Genomic DNA, 14,327 nt, shown 5'->3' on the forward strand with positions numbered 1-14,327 from the left:
GACATTAAAGCTAAGTTAAATTTTAATCCTATAGTAGGAATTATTATAGTAAGGAAAGTATTTTATAATTTGAAATGTTCAAGCAACTTTATTTAGTTTAGTATAAATTAGTATAAAATCAATTAACGATAAAAGAAAGAAGCTAAAGGTTGTGATTTAAAGAAAATGTTTATCTTTGGCACCATTTTATTAGCAATCGAAAATTGTTTAAACAAATCCTTCATTACAACAGCAGCATTCGAAGAAATGGAAATCCATGCAGATATTAAATGTTACGTTACGAAAAACAAAAATTTATTAATGGAAAACAGAAACAAACAAAAATTGTCTCGAGTATAACGAGAGTAAGATAAAAAAAAAAACGAATTGTACAATTCTTGTAGAAAATATGTATCGATATTTTGTTCGTTCGTAATGCATTGTAATTTTTTTTTCTTTTTGATAAACTGCACTTTCCCTAAAGTTACGGTTTCGTTCGGGGGAATTACTTTAGTCGTCCGGTCGTCATCTTCGCCTGTTGGAAAAGAAAAACAGTGATAAATGGAAGCTTCGATCACTTGCGAGGTGCGAGGTCAATGAAACACGTGGCTTTTAAGAAATGAAACAGTTTTATTTGGCTAGAAAAATAATTTAAAAAGAAAGAAAATAATAAACAGGTAACTGGATTCAATTAATTTCCTAAATGTAGGCAGCAAGACTGAGCGAATACGCTTTTGATCGCTCTGTCCCACCGCAAGTAACATTCCCTATTATTACAAATCGTCTAAGATTGAAATATCGTGTATGTACATGTAATTATTTTCATCATCGCCTTATACTAGTGAGATTTGCAGTCACCCTTTAAGCTTTTGACTATTTGTACTTTGAGGTAACGGCCACTCTCGACTGTTCATGCCAATCGCGATCGGAAACGCACACAGAGAGAGTGAGAATAGTCTACAGAAGAGGCTAGCTTTACCAAGAAACAAATACAATAAAGTATAATCACTATAAATAATAGGATTTAATAATGGAAAAATCACAGCACAAAATATATACAATTACAATAAGTGACAAAAGATAAAATAATAACAAAAAATAAATATAGAGAAACACAATGATATAAGGACAGCCTTGGGTTTCGTCTACAGGCACTAATTAATTACAAAAAAAAGATTGTGTAACACTCGGAATTGTTAGGAGCCACGTAATATAAAATTAGCACAACCCAAATACACAAAAATTAATTAGATTTAAAAGATCACTTTTGTCAGTGTCATCATTGTATATATTATTTTTTTTATATATATATTATATATAGATATCTTAATTTAGCTTTGAGAAATGTTCTTTTGAAGTTTGTTTTGTTTGTTTTTGAATAAATCCAGTTTAGTATGACCCAATCACTCTATAAGTCTAGAAAACAATTAAAATCTTACGCTGGATTGAACTGCCTCAATTCCGCTAATTTCTCTCGGGAGTTCCAGAGCGCGTATAAACAGGACAAACCTAAACCGGCGGCAGCGCCCACGCCGCACTTCCTCAGACCAGCTAAAATAACCAGTGATAATAAGAAACTTATTGAGAGTGTCTCAAGTTATACCTGTTGATTTGTACAGAGCTCCAGTCGCTGTGGCTGCAACGATTGTGTTAACATCATCGTCTGTTCCCCTTGCCCATGAAAGGATTACACCAAAGGCTGAATAAATGACAGCAATTGAACCCAGTGTGTTGGCGTTGGAACTTCCCTTTTTCATAATATGATTTAGCATTCTGAAAGGCAATGAATTTATAACAATGTTTTTAATGTGTTCTTTATACAAACTCACTGTGTTCTTCTTAATGCACCGGTCTGTCCAGCAAGTGTTGTGGCTTTAAGTCCGTTGTAGAATCCAGTGACTCCACCTATTCCAGCACCAATCATGCAGGAAGCTCCGATCTGCCCGAAGGCCAGCTCAAATCTGCCCCTCTGCTTGTTTTGTCCATCCAAGAAGATGTATTCGGGTTGCGAGGCGGGGATGTAGACGGGGTCATAATTTAAGTACGGCGATGAGAATGGTTTGAAGGAGCCTGCGAAAACACCGAACGGGGGCTTCAGAAATGTTAGGTTATCATGCAACAATGATGCACGTTAGTGTCAGATGAGCGATTACATAAAGTTTCGAGTTTCCTTCTCCTTACCAGCTAATCCTGCATTTTGATCTGCTGAGCCGTAGTTGGATGTGTAGATGTCTTCGCTATCGTTCAGTGTCGACATTATTGAGAGTTTCGTTTGGCTTCACCCGAAATTATTCCAAAAAAAAAACCTGTGCTAAAAGACAAGTCCAAGGTTGTTAAAAAGTCGACCACCATTCTGGCCGGCGCTGCCAATCGCATAACATCACCAAATTATATAAAACATGAAGGAATTACTTAATAAACTACATTAATTCAAACCATAATAATTAATTTCTCTGTTTATTGATTGAATAATAATGGTCACAGTTCAGAATTGTGTGCTAATAGTGTTTCCAATTTCCTTCTGACAGAAGAAAAGATGTGTTGGTGCACCTGTTGTGTATTTAAAAAAAAAGAAAAACAAAAACCGTTTAATTATTTAGGTTGTAATGCGATTAAATTCAATAAATTTTCCGAGATGTCTGGAAGAAAAATTGAAAATCCTTCCCAAGTTTCGGTCAACCTGAGGCCCTACCAGGAAGAGCTCTTGCAGCTCTCGGAGATGGCAGGTATTCACGCTGATCCTGCTGTATTAAAGTAAGCCATGCAGTTCGCAACAGAATAAGCAGCAGTTATTAACATTTGATTTGGACATTTTCAGGATAATCGTTGAACTATTGAACATGCATATTTCTCCTCACGCCATCTTCCAAATGTTAAAGACCATGAGGAAATCATCGCTGAGATCGCGGAAATATAATTCCCAGTCGCACATGCACTAGCAAACTTAAACAAAAAAAAAACATCGTACTTACCTTCAAAAAAAAAACATTCCAATGCTTACGTTAATTGTATATTTATATTTTTATTAATAAATTTTAAATTTTCCCACATTTTTTTTTCTTGCACTCACATCTGTTTCCCTAGATTTCGGGCAGATGGAGCGCAACATTTAGGTTATTTCTGTTTTCATGTTTTGAGTTGTTATTTTTTTGTGTGTGTGTAACAAGTTGTCACTTGATGTTGTTTATTGTTGGACTTTTCAAATTAAAAACGAACCATGTCTTTCGAAGATGCCGAGCTCAAAGACATCTTAGCCCAAACGTTGGAGTCGAACGGATCTTTGGCGAAAATCCGGGTGAGTTGCAGTTGAAACGAATCTTGAACCATTCAAAACTGATACTGATTGTTGTTCTAGGCCCAACTGAGATCTTGCATTTATTTGGCCTTCGATGAGGATGAATTGGTAATGACTCAATCAAAAAATGGATTAGCTGAGTTTATTTATTTTGTTTTTGTAGATGCATAAGAAGCAACCGTTGATGAACAACAAAATCCAACAGAAGCTGGAGACTCCTGTTGGTAAGCTGATGTTCAAAGTTGTCAGGGAGTTTTTGGAGTTCCTAGATTTGGACTACACAATATCTGTGTACGATTCTGAATCGTACATGGGCAAAGAGTATGACTATGAGGGTAGGAGTGATCTACTGAAAGATCTGAACCTGGATGCGAACGAATCCGTCCCAGTCCTATACGAACTAATCAAACAGGCTCAGGCTAAAAGTGCTCAGGTTAAGCAGCAGAACGGAGAGTCGGATTCCACGTTCGATATGACATCGCCGACGGTGCAATTCGATTCACCGCAGCCATCCGAGGTGATCAATCCAGAGAAATCGACGAAACCTATGAGAACTATCCTCGATTCGACCATCAACGATTTCCCTTTCATCAGCAAGCTATCTCCGCAAAAGTTAAAGAACAGATCGATACTAGGCGAGAAGACGAACGGAGCGGAATTGATTAATAGGAACAGCAACTACATTGTCGGCGAGGATAACTACGAGGAGGATTTCATGTCTGAAAGGGAACTGAAGAGCGATCATGACTTGGACAGCCAGGACTTCGAGGTGGACTCGAACAACGTCGAAGATATTTTGCAATCCAAATGATGGCACGTCACAGTCCTAATCGTTTTTCTTTTAAATCAAAACAATACTCTCGTCGTGTCTTTTAAAGCAAACCAATTGATTTCAATTGCTTTATTTTATATCCTGGAGTCACGTGGAAAAACACTTTGCGATGCCATTATTACTTCTATTTTAATATTTATTTTTTTTTTGTAATTAATTAAGTTTGCTAAAATAACGCTCAATGTTATTTTTTTATTTGTTTAGAAAACTAAAATATTAGTTTCTGGAGGCAGCATATTTGTTTTCATCGAGGAATCTGACTGAGAAACTATAGTCTTATCCTATGTACTTAATCTGCATATTTTTTTGTCATACTTTTTCCTGCAGTATTCACAGCATATACCTAAAGCAAAACGCATCAGACCTACACAACTTTGTACTTAATGATGTTTTGTTTCCATTATGTCAACTATAACTTAGTGCCTTATCTTAATGTGTGATTGTTTAGTATTGATGTAAGCTGTTATGTTATTAAAACCAATTAATGCATTTTAATACTATTACTATTAATTGGACTTTGACCTGCTGTACTCGGCTACATCCGTTGCACGTCGTGATTCAAATTTGTTATTACTCGCAACATTTATGATAATACAGAGTTATTAACTAATTATAGCTGGAATTGTTTTGAAAATAATATATTTAACAAAATGCTACATGGAGAGTGTAAATAAAAAGAAAACCAATGTACATTGTTTGGCAATATGATAAAAATGCCCTGAATATGTTACTTTTGCTTTATATACACACACAGTTTCATTTACAAAATTTGAATGAAGTATGTACATAATATAAAAAGAAAACACCCCAAACGTTAAATGCACTGGTGTCTGGAGCAGACAAAAAAAAATCATCACTTCAAATGTCACTACATACATTCCCGTACCGAAAACACTACATGTTGTGTCTTTCCCTCTGCAGCCTTTGACTGTACGTTCTGGAGACGAGATTCCACGAGTCCATATACCGATCCATGCACATAGCGATGCATTTCTGAAGGAAGAAAAAAGTTCAATACGAAAAGTTTTGTTTTTCTGTTGAATCTACGTGCAACTTACTTGTTCTGAGCTGTCCAGAGAAGTGCCCGGTTTGGTGATGCACTTTTTGAAGCACTTTTCAGTCATTTTCTGTAAATCGAATCGTATTAGATTTTTGGGGGAAAAACTGAAAAGTTACATGAAAACTTACTGTGAGCAATTCCTGTGCATTGGCCACGGCAATCTGCTGCTTCACCTGGTCCATGAGCTCGTCCTTCTGCGCCCCAGATAAACCTCCAGGCAGTGAATCCATCGCTGATTTTATATTTAATTGCCGACCGATTGGTTAATTTGGAAGAATTTGGAGGTTAGGTTAGGTGGCTGCTGCTGCTGCACGACTCCCCAGACGTTTATGTAACTAGTTCCATTGCCAATACGTTACGTTGGTAATACATTTAAAAATTTGGTAGCCATTGTCAGCAAGAGCAGAAGAACTTTCATATTGAGATGGAGATGGATTTTCGAGATATTACCAGTGATTTGAATAGCGTCGTGATCCAGTTCCTCAGGAACATCAAGACAATAGTGGATCGAGCCTACTTTCATCCTTACTACAAGAAGAGCAACTTCGAGGAGGACGTAAAGTCCATCGATGATCTGGGCGAAGAAGCGCCTAAGACCTCTTTCTCGTTTGTTCCAATGGAGGAGCGGTTGATGGAGACGTACACCGGTAAAGAAGTGCTGGAGGTGCTGAAAGAGTCTGATGTTATGAGACTGGTAGAAGTATGTATCGAAATCTTCTACACGTACAGCGAAATCATGTTTCGCAACCATAATCATGTGATCGAAACTTACGCCATCGAAGTTATGGGATACGATGTTGCCCGGTGCACCCTGTCTTTGCAGAGGGTCGAGGTCTTCGATACAACCACTGTTGAGGCTTACGCGATGAACCACATCAAATACATGATCAAAACCATCGGATCCATCGATTCAGTCAACTGCAAGTACGGTGTAAGTTCTATATTAATATAAATACAACATAATCCAATTTGATTTGAAATTAGTCTTAGTTGAACAAAAATATTTCAATATTGAAATTTGATTGCAGATAACGCTGTATCACGAGATGAGCGTGATTATATTGCACTACAAGAATATTAGGTCTATAGAAAGGTTCGTGATTGAGGAGCTATGTACAATATTCACAAATTTCCTACGTTACTTGGAGAGCGGCGAAAAATTGTCGGCCTGGCACAGCGAGTCCTTCGCCATACTGCTGAATATAGCTTACGAAGTGATCGAGAATTGTACGCTGATTTCGGTCTACGATGTAAAACTGAAGCACCTGTTCTCTCTGCTTACTCCTGTATTTGATGGTCTATGCTTACATTTCCCAGACTACATACAGGATGTTATACAGAACTGTGTGTATCTAATACGTGATGTTGAGTGATTTATTGAAAATCATTTCTAACATTAATTCATAAACTTATATTTATTTTCCAGAAATGTTGACCAGATATTTTTGTACCTTTTTTTTAGCACAAATTTCGTGCTCATTGTTTCGACCTTTTATCATTCCCGATAAGATTTGTACAATTATTCAACTAATATTCATTCAAATATCGATAACATAGATTAACAGAATAAATATAACTTATTTTCTGCAGGAATTGCATTGATCTCAGGATTCATTGAACTGCAGTTTATTGAAAGTAATGTTGGCTGAGAGAAATGATCGTATAGTGTGTATTTTGGTAGTTCATTCAGTGATAACATAAAATATTTCATACGGTGTTTTATTTTAGTATTGCAGGATTAGAAGTTGATAAAAAAAAGAGTAAATGTGATAAGCCTTATCTATGATATACGTTATTAAATTAGGAAATCGTTATATGTATAAATTATTTGAAAATGTACAGGTTCACTAAAAGAAAATGTTAATTTAAAAATGAAATGCAATTTATGAAATATTCCGAATCTTAGCTAGTTTCATCAACATGTTTTGTCTCCTTTTGCTCATGGTTAGATAGAATTTCTTGGTCAGAGTGCTTAAGAAAATAGGCATCTGCTTCTTCGTCTCGGTTTCTTCTTCAAAGTAGTAGTTGCAGGCGACGCACTTAATGACGCGAGTCGCCAGGCTGTGCATATCTTCGTCTCTTCCGTGTGAATCGATGTTGTTGCATAATTCTTGAATGAACCAGCTTCCCTCAGTTTCAACTCTGAACGACACTTCGCCTACAAACGAAAATACATAGGATAGAATGTCAATAGATTGTTCGAAATTTGATAAATACAAATTGGTACCTTCTAAGGACGAGTAAAAGAGCATAGTATCCGGAGGTATTAGGTGTTTCCAGGTTTCACCGTCAACCAATTTCGTCTGCTTGCTATGGTCCACGGTTTGCAAATCATCCGTGAAAGTCTTGCATGCCTACGATTTACCATTAATAATACCACGAAAAGTATTGATTGTTGCATATTTTTTTTTTAACTCACTTGGAATAAAAATAATTTCGGGATGTTTTTGAAAGATTCGCAGGCGCAGAATTTTTCGTAGATTTCGTATGCAAAGATGTGTCCATCTCTCAAGTACAGCGTATTGTGCGCTCCGCCATGAGTCATCACAACGCAAATCAGACAGTTTACACTGTACGTGCCAGCACAAACTAAAACAGAACCAGCACAGTTACGAAGGAATCAAGTGTATAATGAATGCAACTACTTTCGTCGATTTTATCTAGCATTTCCTTTCGGTTTAGATCGCGGAAAATAAACTTTCGTTTGATATTGAAGTAAAGTCGATTGAAGGTCCGTATTATCCTTTTCTCGTCCACTTCTGATCCACTTCTCCTATCGAGACCATCGAAGGATATTTGATTGAATATCACAATCATACCCTGCTCTTTTTCCTTTCTCGGGTATTCCCTTCCATCTTCATATTCATGATTCTTCTCTTCGAATTCCAACGTCTCTGTTTCTTCAACATCATTCTCTTGAGGTTTGCGTCCACCAAATTTCTCATAGTCGATCGCTGCGAATGGAAATCAGTGTTAGTTTTCGGCGCAACATATGTGCATCATATTCACAAACTTGTAACGAACGTTCGACGAACATCCTTGCGCGTCGCCATTGCAGCTCGAGGTTCGCACACGAATTGAACTGATTAATAATCAACAATTGATAACGTTTCAATTGATAAAACTATTGTTATCTAAATTTCAATATTTCCGCTTACAGTTTTGTACTCGAATAAATGAAAAAATAATAAAAATTTCAAGTGCACGTATTACAATTCTTCAAAGAAACTGAAATTTAATTCATTAAGTTCATTAATTGCATAGGAAAACCGCAGATTTTGAAATCGTAAATTAAATGTTGTCTAAAAAAAATCAAAGAGTTTCCTGACAATATGACAGTTGCGGGGAATCGTTGTTTCGAAGTTAATTTAGGTCATTTTTAATAATGGGGTAACAATTAATCTCGAGTGAAACGCCAATATTGACGCAGTTTGACGGTGAAATCTATTTAGATAACAAATGTAATTGTTATGGTGAGTTTATGGTAAAGTTTGAATATCATAAAATAGTTAAACAAAAATAACGACAATTTTTATTCTTATTCTTATTTTAGGAATGACGAAGAGATGCAGGACAACCTTTCATCGGTGATGGAATAATATTTAGGTAAGTATTTTCACAATGAATTTGCTTCTATTTTGATGTTGCTTGTTTTAGGAATGTATTAAAACTATTCGAAGAGATGTAATTGCAGGACGACCTTGCATTGTTCGACATGAATATGAAGTATTTGCTGAAGGAAAGATGTGATCTTGATGAAGGATGCGATCTTGTCGTTGGAGTTGATCCTGCTGGAGGATGTGATCCTGCTGAGGATGATGGAGATGATGTGCAGTTGGTGGCATAGGCGGATAGTCTGGCAGGTCGCAGATGTCGCTGCGGCAGATCCCTGCTGGGCCGGCAGGATAGTCGGGTCAGCAGGAATGCGTTGGGAGCGCGGGTAGGTAGCGCTGTCGGTGTGCGATATTTAGATTGCAACCGCAATGATTCGACGCGAGTTCCATGTGCGCAACTGAGCTCTGGCTGGGTCGCGCTGTTTGCTCCATCTTGAGTAGAATATTAGCTTGTGGACTGTGTGTGTATAATTGTGCGTTAAAAATCCGATGTTTACAGTTTAAAGTGTGTAGAATTTGATACGAGAAATGTCTTCGAATAATCAGAAGCTATCGACCACGCAACGCATGATACAAGGTCAGTAGGGAAATTGGGAATTGTGCGGAGCGGTGCCCTGCGAATAGGTGCCGTTCCTCCTCGTCCGGATCCCCTGCACGTCCGTCCGTCCGTCCGTACGCTCGTACGTCCGTGTGCGGGCAGGCAGGCAGGCAGCAGGATTGATTTTCTAGGCGCCATGACTATTGATTTCACAAATATTGTGACAGTTTCATGTCGGATATCGTACAAGTTATACAGATAGAAGACGCACACTCTAATCATCACCCAGTGCTGCACGCAAACAGCATCTCATTGCGTTTCCTCGTATCGCATTGTATACCATAGCATATCATCATCATAGCAATGCCCATCATCTCCCCACTATGACTGGGGTCTAACGACGCGAATCCACCAAATCCATCCAAACAGGGGGGCCACCTTTCAACCGATCCGATCTTTCCTCCTGCTGAACTCCTCTCTAAGGTCGCACACACACACAAGCATTCGCACATCCATACAAACGCACACGGATACGTGTATGTATTTGCTGTTGCTGCTGGCTGCAACGATGTTCCTGATTTGGACCGGTCTATTTAAGCGTTTGCATCTCGGGCTCGCAGTTTCGCACACACTCATATCCAAATCAGATTAACAACTTGCCAGCTCACAAAAGAAGTTGCAATAGTAAGGACGAACCTCCGCAGGAACCACTCCTCAAATCATCCGACTCCCTGTGCGAGTGTGTATGTATGTGTTTATACGCTCAACAACTACCTGCGGAACGATCGTTTCCTATACACCTGTCCACACCTACGATGCGTATGCTGGAGATGGAGAAAGCATTCGGATGCAACTGGGTCAAAGTATCATTTACTTAATTAAAAGAAGAGTATTGAAGAAATTAAAAAAAAAAACAACAACAACAAACATATACTTTCACTTTCCAATTACTTCAGTTCAACTCTTATCAAAAAAAGTAATTTTCTTTACACTTGTAAACTATGCACCAATATTTACTTGAAAATTGTTGTTAATCTGAAATTGCTATCAAGAAAAAAAAGGATATGATCAAGGTAGGACGTAGAACGAACGAAATAAAGTTATGCGACGTCATCCGGAGAGTTTATCGATCCGCAAGTTTGGGAGGTCTTCGAACGAGAAACTCGAAAAGAGAAAAGAAAGTCCCATAATCATCATCATCATTATCTTCTCCACCTATGATAATTTTTGATCGTCCGTTCGGATTGTTGGTGTGACGATCGCCGCGAATTTATCATCATTATTATTATTTGGCCTGACCCACATATAAATAAAGTGGATGATGCAAGTTTTGGCAAAAACATTTTACGCGAAAATAAAGTTTGCTACTGCACAATATGAACGATGCATTCGCACGCTCTCCGGCCGGATTTATCTTCTGCGAATTCCGTTCGTTCTTTGCCACATATTTATAAGAAACAACAAAAATATATAATAAATATTTAAATATTTAGTCGCAGTGAAAACACAGTTTAATTCACGTTTTTCAATCATTTTATATCATAAATGTCTTATAACATATGAAGATAAATAAACTAATTGCAATGTTAATTAATTCAATCTATAATTGTTAATTAAAGAACCATTTCGTGCAATAATTGTATTTTCTTAAAACTCGTTTATTTATTATATAATAAATTTGAAATTGTTAATATGTCGTAAAAAAAAAGTTTTCGTTGTTAAATATCTATATATATTTTTTTTAATTGCTCCGTTTTAACAATTCGAAACGACCTTAGGTGGTGCAAACGGCCGCGGCGGTGATTTACGGTGCAGAATTTAACAGTTTCTCTGTCTCCTTTCCTCACCTGAATTATTGTTGCACAACAAGCCGTAAATTTTATTACACTCAACTACTAACGCTCGTTACCTTACTATTATTATTATTCTTTTTTTTTTCGTCCCACCTGATACGGACGCACAGAGAACGTTACGCAAGTAATATTTTCGCTGTGGAGGAGAGATCAAGATTTGCATACATTTTTTGATGAGTTTTATCATAATCTAAAGAATATCTTGTATTTTAATGATATATAAATAAGTGTATTAAATACTAATATTGTAAGTTGGCTATGGAAACTACTTTTGTCATTATAAAATATAAATTCAATTAAAAAAAATTTGTTTAGTATTCATGAAGCGTCAAACTGTTGGAATGATTTCGGTGAAACTTTCTTAACACGTTTAACTTCGTTCTCAAAAACGAATATATTTGGATTAGGTCTTATCGAAGCTTAATTAGCGCTCGATTTGTGGACCAGTTCCAAAATCTGTGTGTTTGTATAATGAAGTAGGTTTTTAATAATTGGTTTCAACTCTGAAAAGAAGGAAAAAAATGGGTTTTCTCAATTGGAAAGAAACAAAAAAGTACCAATATATTGTGTCTAGGTGTTAACATTCGCACGTCTCCAAATATTATCTCAGCTGTTAAATTGCATCTCTCTACTTTCCACCTATTGCACATTGTGTCTGCGTTTAAAGCGCGTTCCAAGTATTTTTAAAGTACACACACGGCCAATAATAACATTTTCGCGACTTCGTACTAAAGTTCAATTTGTCTAATCGCGAGATTGCATTAATGGCGCTTCCAATATTTACCTAGTCGTCTGGCATCATCCTAAATGAAAAGTTGTGATCGTTTCCAATTTGCACTGAATTTCGAGCTAAAATTGAGTCAATGGGAGGAATCACGGTGAAGCCAACGTTGATCTATGAAAATCGTAATGTTGCGTAATTTATTGGGTTCGAATGAATGCCAGGAAGGAATTAATACATCTTTGGATTTTGACCGCCTCCTCCGATGCGTTACATTCATATGTATATGCGTGTTCACAATGACACCATAATAAGAAACTTTCAAAGAGTTTTTCTTTCAAACAAAATTCCTGTTTTTTGCGAAACTGAAGAATTCCGACTTTGCAAGAACGCTTCCGTGATTAAATATCAGCGCATTCCGTCCGGCAGTGAAAACTCGAGTCCAAGGTTCGCGAGAATATCTCGTGTTCCATGGATTCACGACCTCCTGGATCTCATTCATTCGCGTCATCTTCGCGACGAATCCGACGTTGAATTTCATTCGATCCTTACGCAATTTGTTTATCCAAAAGATCATCGATTGCACGATCTTGTCAACAGTTTTTTTTCTTTTCTTCCAAGAAACGAACATCTTTTGGAGCAGAAGAACATTTCTCGAAAAACAAAATATATTATTATTTTTTTGTTTTTTTTTTGGGAAGAATTGTGTGCGGTCGAGCGTTAGGTTCTCTCTATCTAGGTACACACACACATATATTTATAAACCGACTCACATGCTTCTGCCGCCTACACTTCAGCCAGGTGTTGGCCACGGCCAATTTTAGAATCTCGTCCAATTTTTTTCTCTTTCTTTTTGATACACAAATTGATACTGACCTTTTACTTAAATTGCCGGCGCTCCGAAAACCCTTCGACCCTTCGTCCAGCACCTCTTTCCTCCTTCAACCTTTAAGCCAAAAAAAATAATGAATTTCTTCGTGTTAGACACGCTTGAAAAAGAGGCTGAATGATGCACGGATTAGTTCCTCAAGTCGTGACAGGTGGGATTTCTTGAGCATGTCGCATCTGTTGCTCTTCCTCCTGCTCGACATCATCATCATCATCGATTGTGCAAGACACGAGAAAAAATGAATGTATTCGGTGTATATTGAAGAGATACTTTGGCAATTCGATTATATACAAACACGATTTTTTTTAACTTTTTGGTAACTCTTACATAAACAGCGATGTTTCCGATTCGTTTTCTGCTTATTACAAAATATCTGACAGATAATTCAAATTTAACACGAATTACTTAACTCTTTGAAAGACAAATCAGTATGAATTCCTTCCTTGAAACACCAATCAAATGAAAAGGATTAGTTTTCATTTAGCAAGAGTTAAGAAAGAAACGAATACTTGTAATAAATTTAGACACAGAATTGGAATGAAGCGAATGCAAATATCACTCTCTCTTAACGTCGATTATAAAATTGGAATGGTGGAGCGGGAGCAGCAGAGTCTGTATTTTTTGTTTTTTTTTTTGTTGTAATTAAAAATCCTCATTAGCGAAGTGCTGAAGTTCTTGGAAGGGTAAAAAAAATGAATGTACGAGTAATAATTAAGGAATGATGAATACGCTATAGATTTAACTAAATGTCAGCACTTCTCGAGTGGTATTCTTCAATACTGAAATTGATTATCAGAATTTTACACTTGTTTCAGTGCCAATTTACAATTTTTATGAAAATATTTGCAAAAAAATATATCGTTTTAGTATAACTTTAAGTCAAATAGATTTAGATTTAATCTATTTAACATATGTAATTGTTCTTTTTTAATTTATTTCACACTCTTTCTATTAATTATAAAGATATATGTATTTGTTCTTTTTTAATTTATTTCACACTCTTTCTATTAATTATAAAGATTAGGTTCATACTTTGATTAACTTTGTCTAACTAAACATAAAGTCTACTTTGCCAACTAATTTAATTTAGTTGTGTTTTCATTGATAATTGCTAAAAAGTTGACTTGTTTATAACTTTAAGTCAAATAGATTTAGATATAATTTAATATATGTATTCGTTCTTTTTTAATTTATTTCACACTCTTTCTATTAATTATAAAGATTAGGTTCATACTTTGATTAACTTTGTCTCACTAAACATAAAGTCTACTTTGCCAACTAATTAATTTAGTTGTGTTTTCATTGAAAATTGCTAAAAAGTTGACTTGTTTCAGTGTCAATTTACAATTTTTATGAAAATATTTGCAAAAAAAATATATCGTTTTAGTATAACTTTAAGTCAAATAGATTTAGATATAATCTATTTAATATATGTATTTGTTCTTTTTTAATTTATTTCATACTCTTTCTATTAATTATAAAGATTAGGTTCATACTTTGATTAACTTTGTCTAACTAAACATAATAAAGTCTACTTTGCCAACTA

General features: G+C 36.1%; 7 protein-coding genes across 8 annotated transcripts in view; 4 read left to right on the forward strand and 3 right to left on the reverse strand.

Annotated features, from left to right (window-relative positions):
- Positions 1-168: 168 nt before the first annotated feature.
- Positions 169-2,347, reverse strand: LOC108569310 (mitochondrial import inner membrane translocase subunit Tim23). Of its 2 annotated transcripts, XM_017930817.1 has the most exons (5): positions 2,161-2,347; positions 1,809-2,049; positions 1,583-1,752; positions 1,419-1,530; positions 169-514 (listed from the first exon to the last, which is right to left on the reverse strand). In XM_017930817.1, the coding sequence occupies exons 1-5, from the start codon at positions 2,234-2,236 to the stop codon at positions 505-507; spliced, it is 609 nt and encodes a 202-aa protein (XP_017786306.1). In that variant the 5' UTR covers positions 2,237-2,347; the 3' UTR covers positions 169-504. The 2 variants fall into 2 exon arrangements, with proteins under 2 accessions (XP_017786306.1, XP_017786307.1); XM_017930818.1 differs by lacking the exon at positions 169-514 and having other exon boundaries at positions 1,415-1,530.
- Positions 2,348-2,570: 223 nt separating this feature from the next.
- Positions 2,571-2,978, forward strand: LOC108569312 (mitotic-spindle organizing protein 2B-like). The gene is made up of 2 exons (XM_017930820.1): positions 2,571-2,733; positions 2,798-2,978. Exons 1-2 carry the CDS (start codon positions 2,615-2,617, stop codon positions 2,916-2,918), a joined length of 240 nt encoding a protein of 79 aa, XP_017786309.1. The 5' UTR covers positions 2,571-2,614; the 3' UTR covers positions 2,919-2,978.
- An 84-nt stretch (positions 2,979-3,062) lies between these two features.
- Positions 3,063-4,287, forward strand: LOC108569308 (FGFR1 oncogene partner-like). The gene is made up of 3 exons (XM_017930814.1): positions 3,063-3,274; positions 3,335-3,382; positions 3,438-4,287. Exons 1-3 carry the CDS (start codon positions 3,197-3,199, stop codon positions 4,083-4,085), a joined length of 774 nt encoding a protein of 257 aa, XP_017786303.1. The 5' UTR covers positions 3,063-3,196; the 3' UTR covers positions 4,086-4,287.
- A 441-nt stretch (positions 4,288-4,728) lies between these two features.
- LOC108569311 (mitochondrial import inner membrane translocase subunit Tim13) lies at positions 4,729-5,486 on the reverse strand. The gene is made up of 3 exons (XM_017930819.1): positions 5,295-5,486; positions 5,165-5,233; positions 4,729-5,099 (listed from the first exon to the last, which is right to left on the reverse strand). The coding sequence occupies exons 1-3, from the start codon at positions 5,394-5,396 to the stop codon at positions 5,001-5,003; spliced, it is 270 nt and encodes an 89-aa protein (XP_017786308.1). The 5' UTR covers positions 5,397-5,486; the 3' UTR covers positions 4,729-5,000.
- Positions 5,420-6,789, forward strand: LOC108569307. The gene is made up of 3 exons (XM_017930813.1): positions 5,420-5,497; positions 5,554-6,097; positions 6,195-6,789. Exons 2-3 carry the CDS (start codon positions 5,591-5,593, stop codon positions 6,537-6,539), a joined length of 852 nt encoding a protein of 283 aa, XP_017786302.1. The 5' UTR covers positions 5,420-5,497; positions 5,554-5,590; the 3' UTR covers positions 6,540-6,789.
- Positions 6,790-6,869: 80 nt separating this feature from the next.
- On the reverse strand, positions 6,870-8,246 carry LOC108569306 (caspase-6-like). The gene is made up of 5 exons (XM_017930812.1): positions 8,180-8,246; positions 7,812-8,120; positions 7,586-7,755; positions 7,394-7,520; positions 6,870-7,324 (listed from the first exon to the last, which is right to left on the reverse strand). The coding sequence occupies exons 1-5, from the start codon at positions 8,217-8,219 to the stop codon at positions 7,050-7,052; spliced, it is 921 nt and encodes a 306-aa protein (XP_017786301.1). The 5' UTR covers positions 8,220-8,246; the 3' UTR covers positions 6,870-7,049.
- Positions 8,247-9,138: 892 nt separating this feature from the next.
- LOC108569321 (serine/threonine-protein phosphatase 2B catalytic subunit 2-like) overlaps positions 9,139-14,327 on the forward strand; it is a gene marked incomplete at its 3' end in the record, with an annotated part of 41,859 nt that continues 36,670 nt past the window's right edge. Inside the window, 1 exon segment of the mRNA XM_017930831.1 lies at positions 9,139-9,357. Within this exon segment, the coding sequence (XP_017786320.1) occupies positions 9,309-9,357 (49 nt within the window).

Source organism: Nicrophorus vespilloides, unplaced genomic scaffold, assembly GCF_001412225.1.
Source record: "Nicrophorus vespilloides isolate i.1.1-1 unplaced genomic scaffold, Nicve_v1.0, whole genome shotgun sequence".
Classification (NCBI taxonomy): Eukaryota; Metazoa; Arthropoda; class Insecta; order Coleoptera; family Silphidae; genus Nicrophorus; species Nicrophorus vespilloides.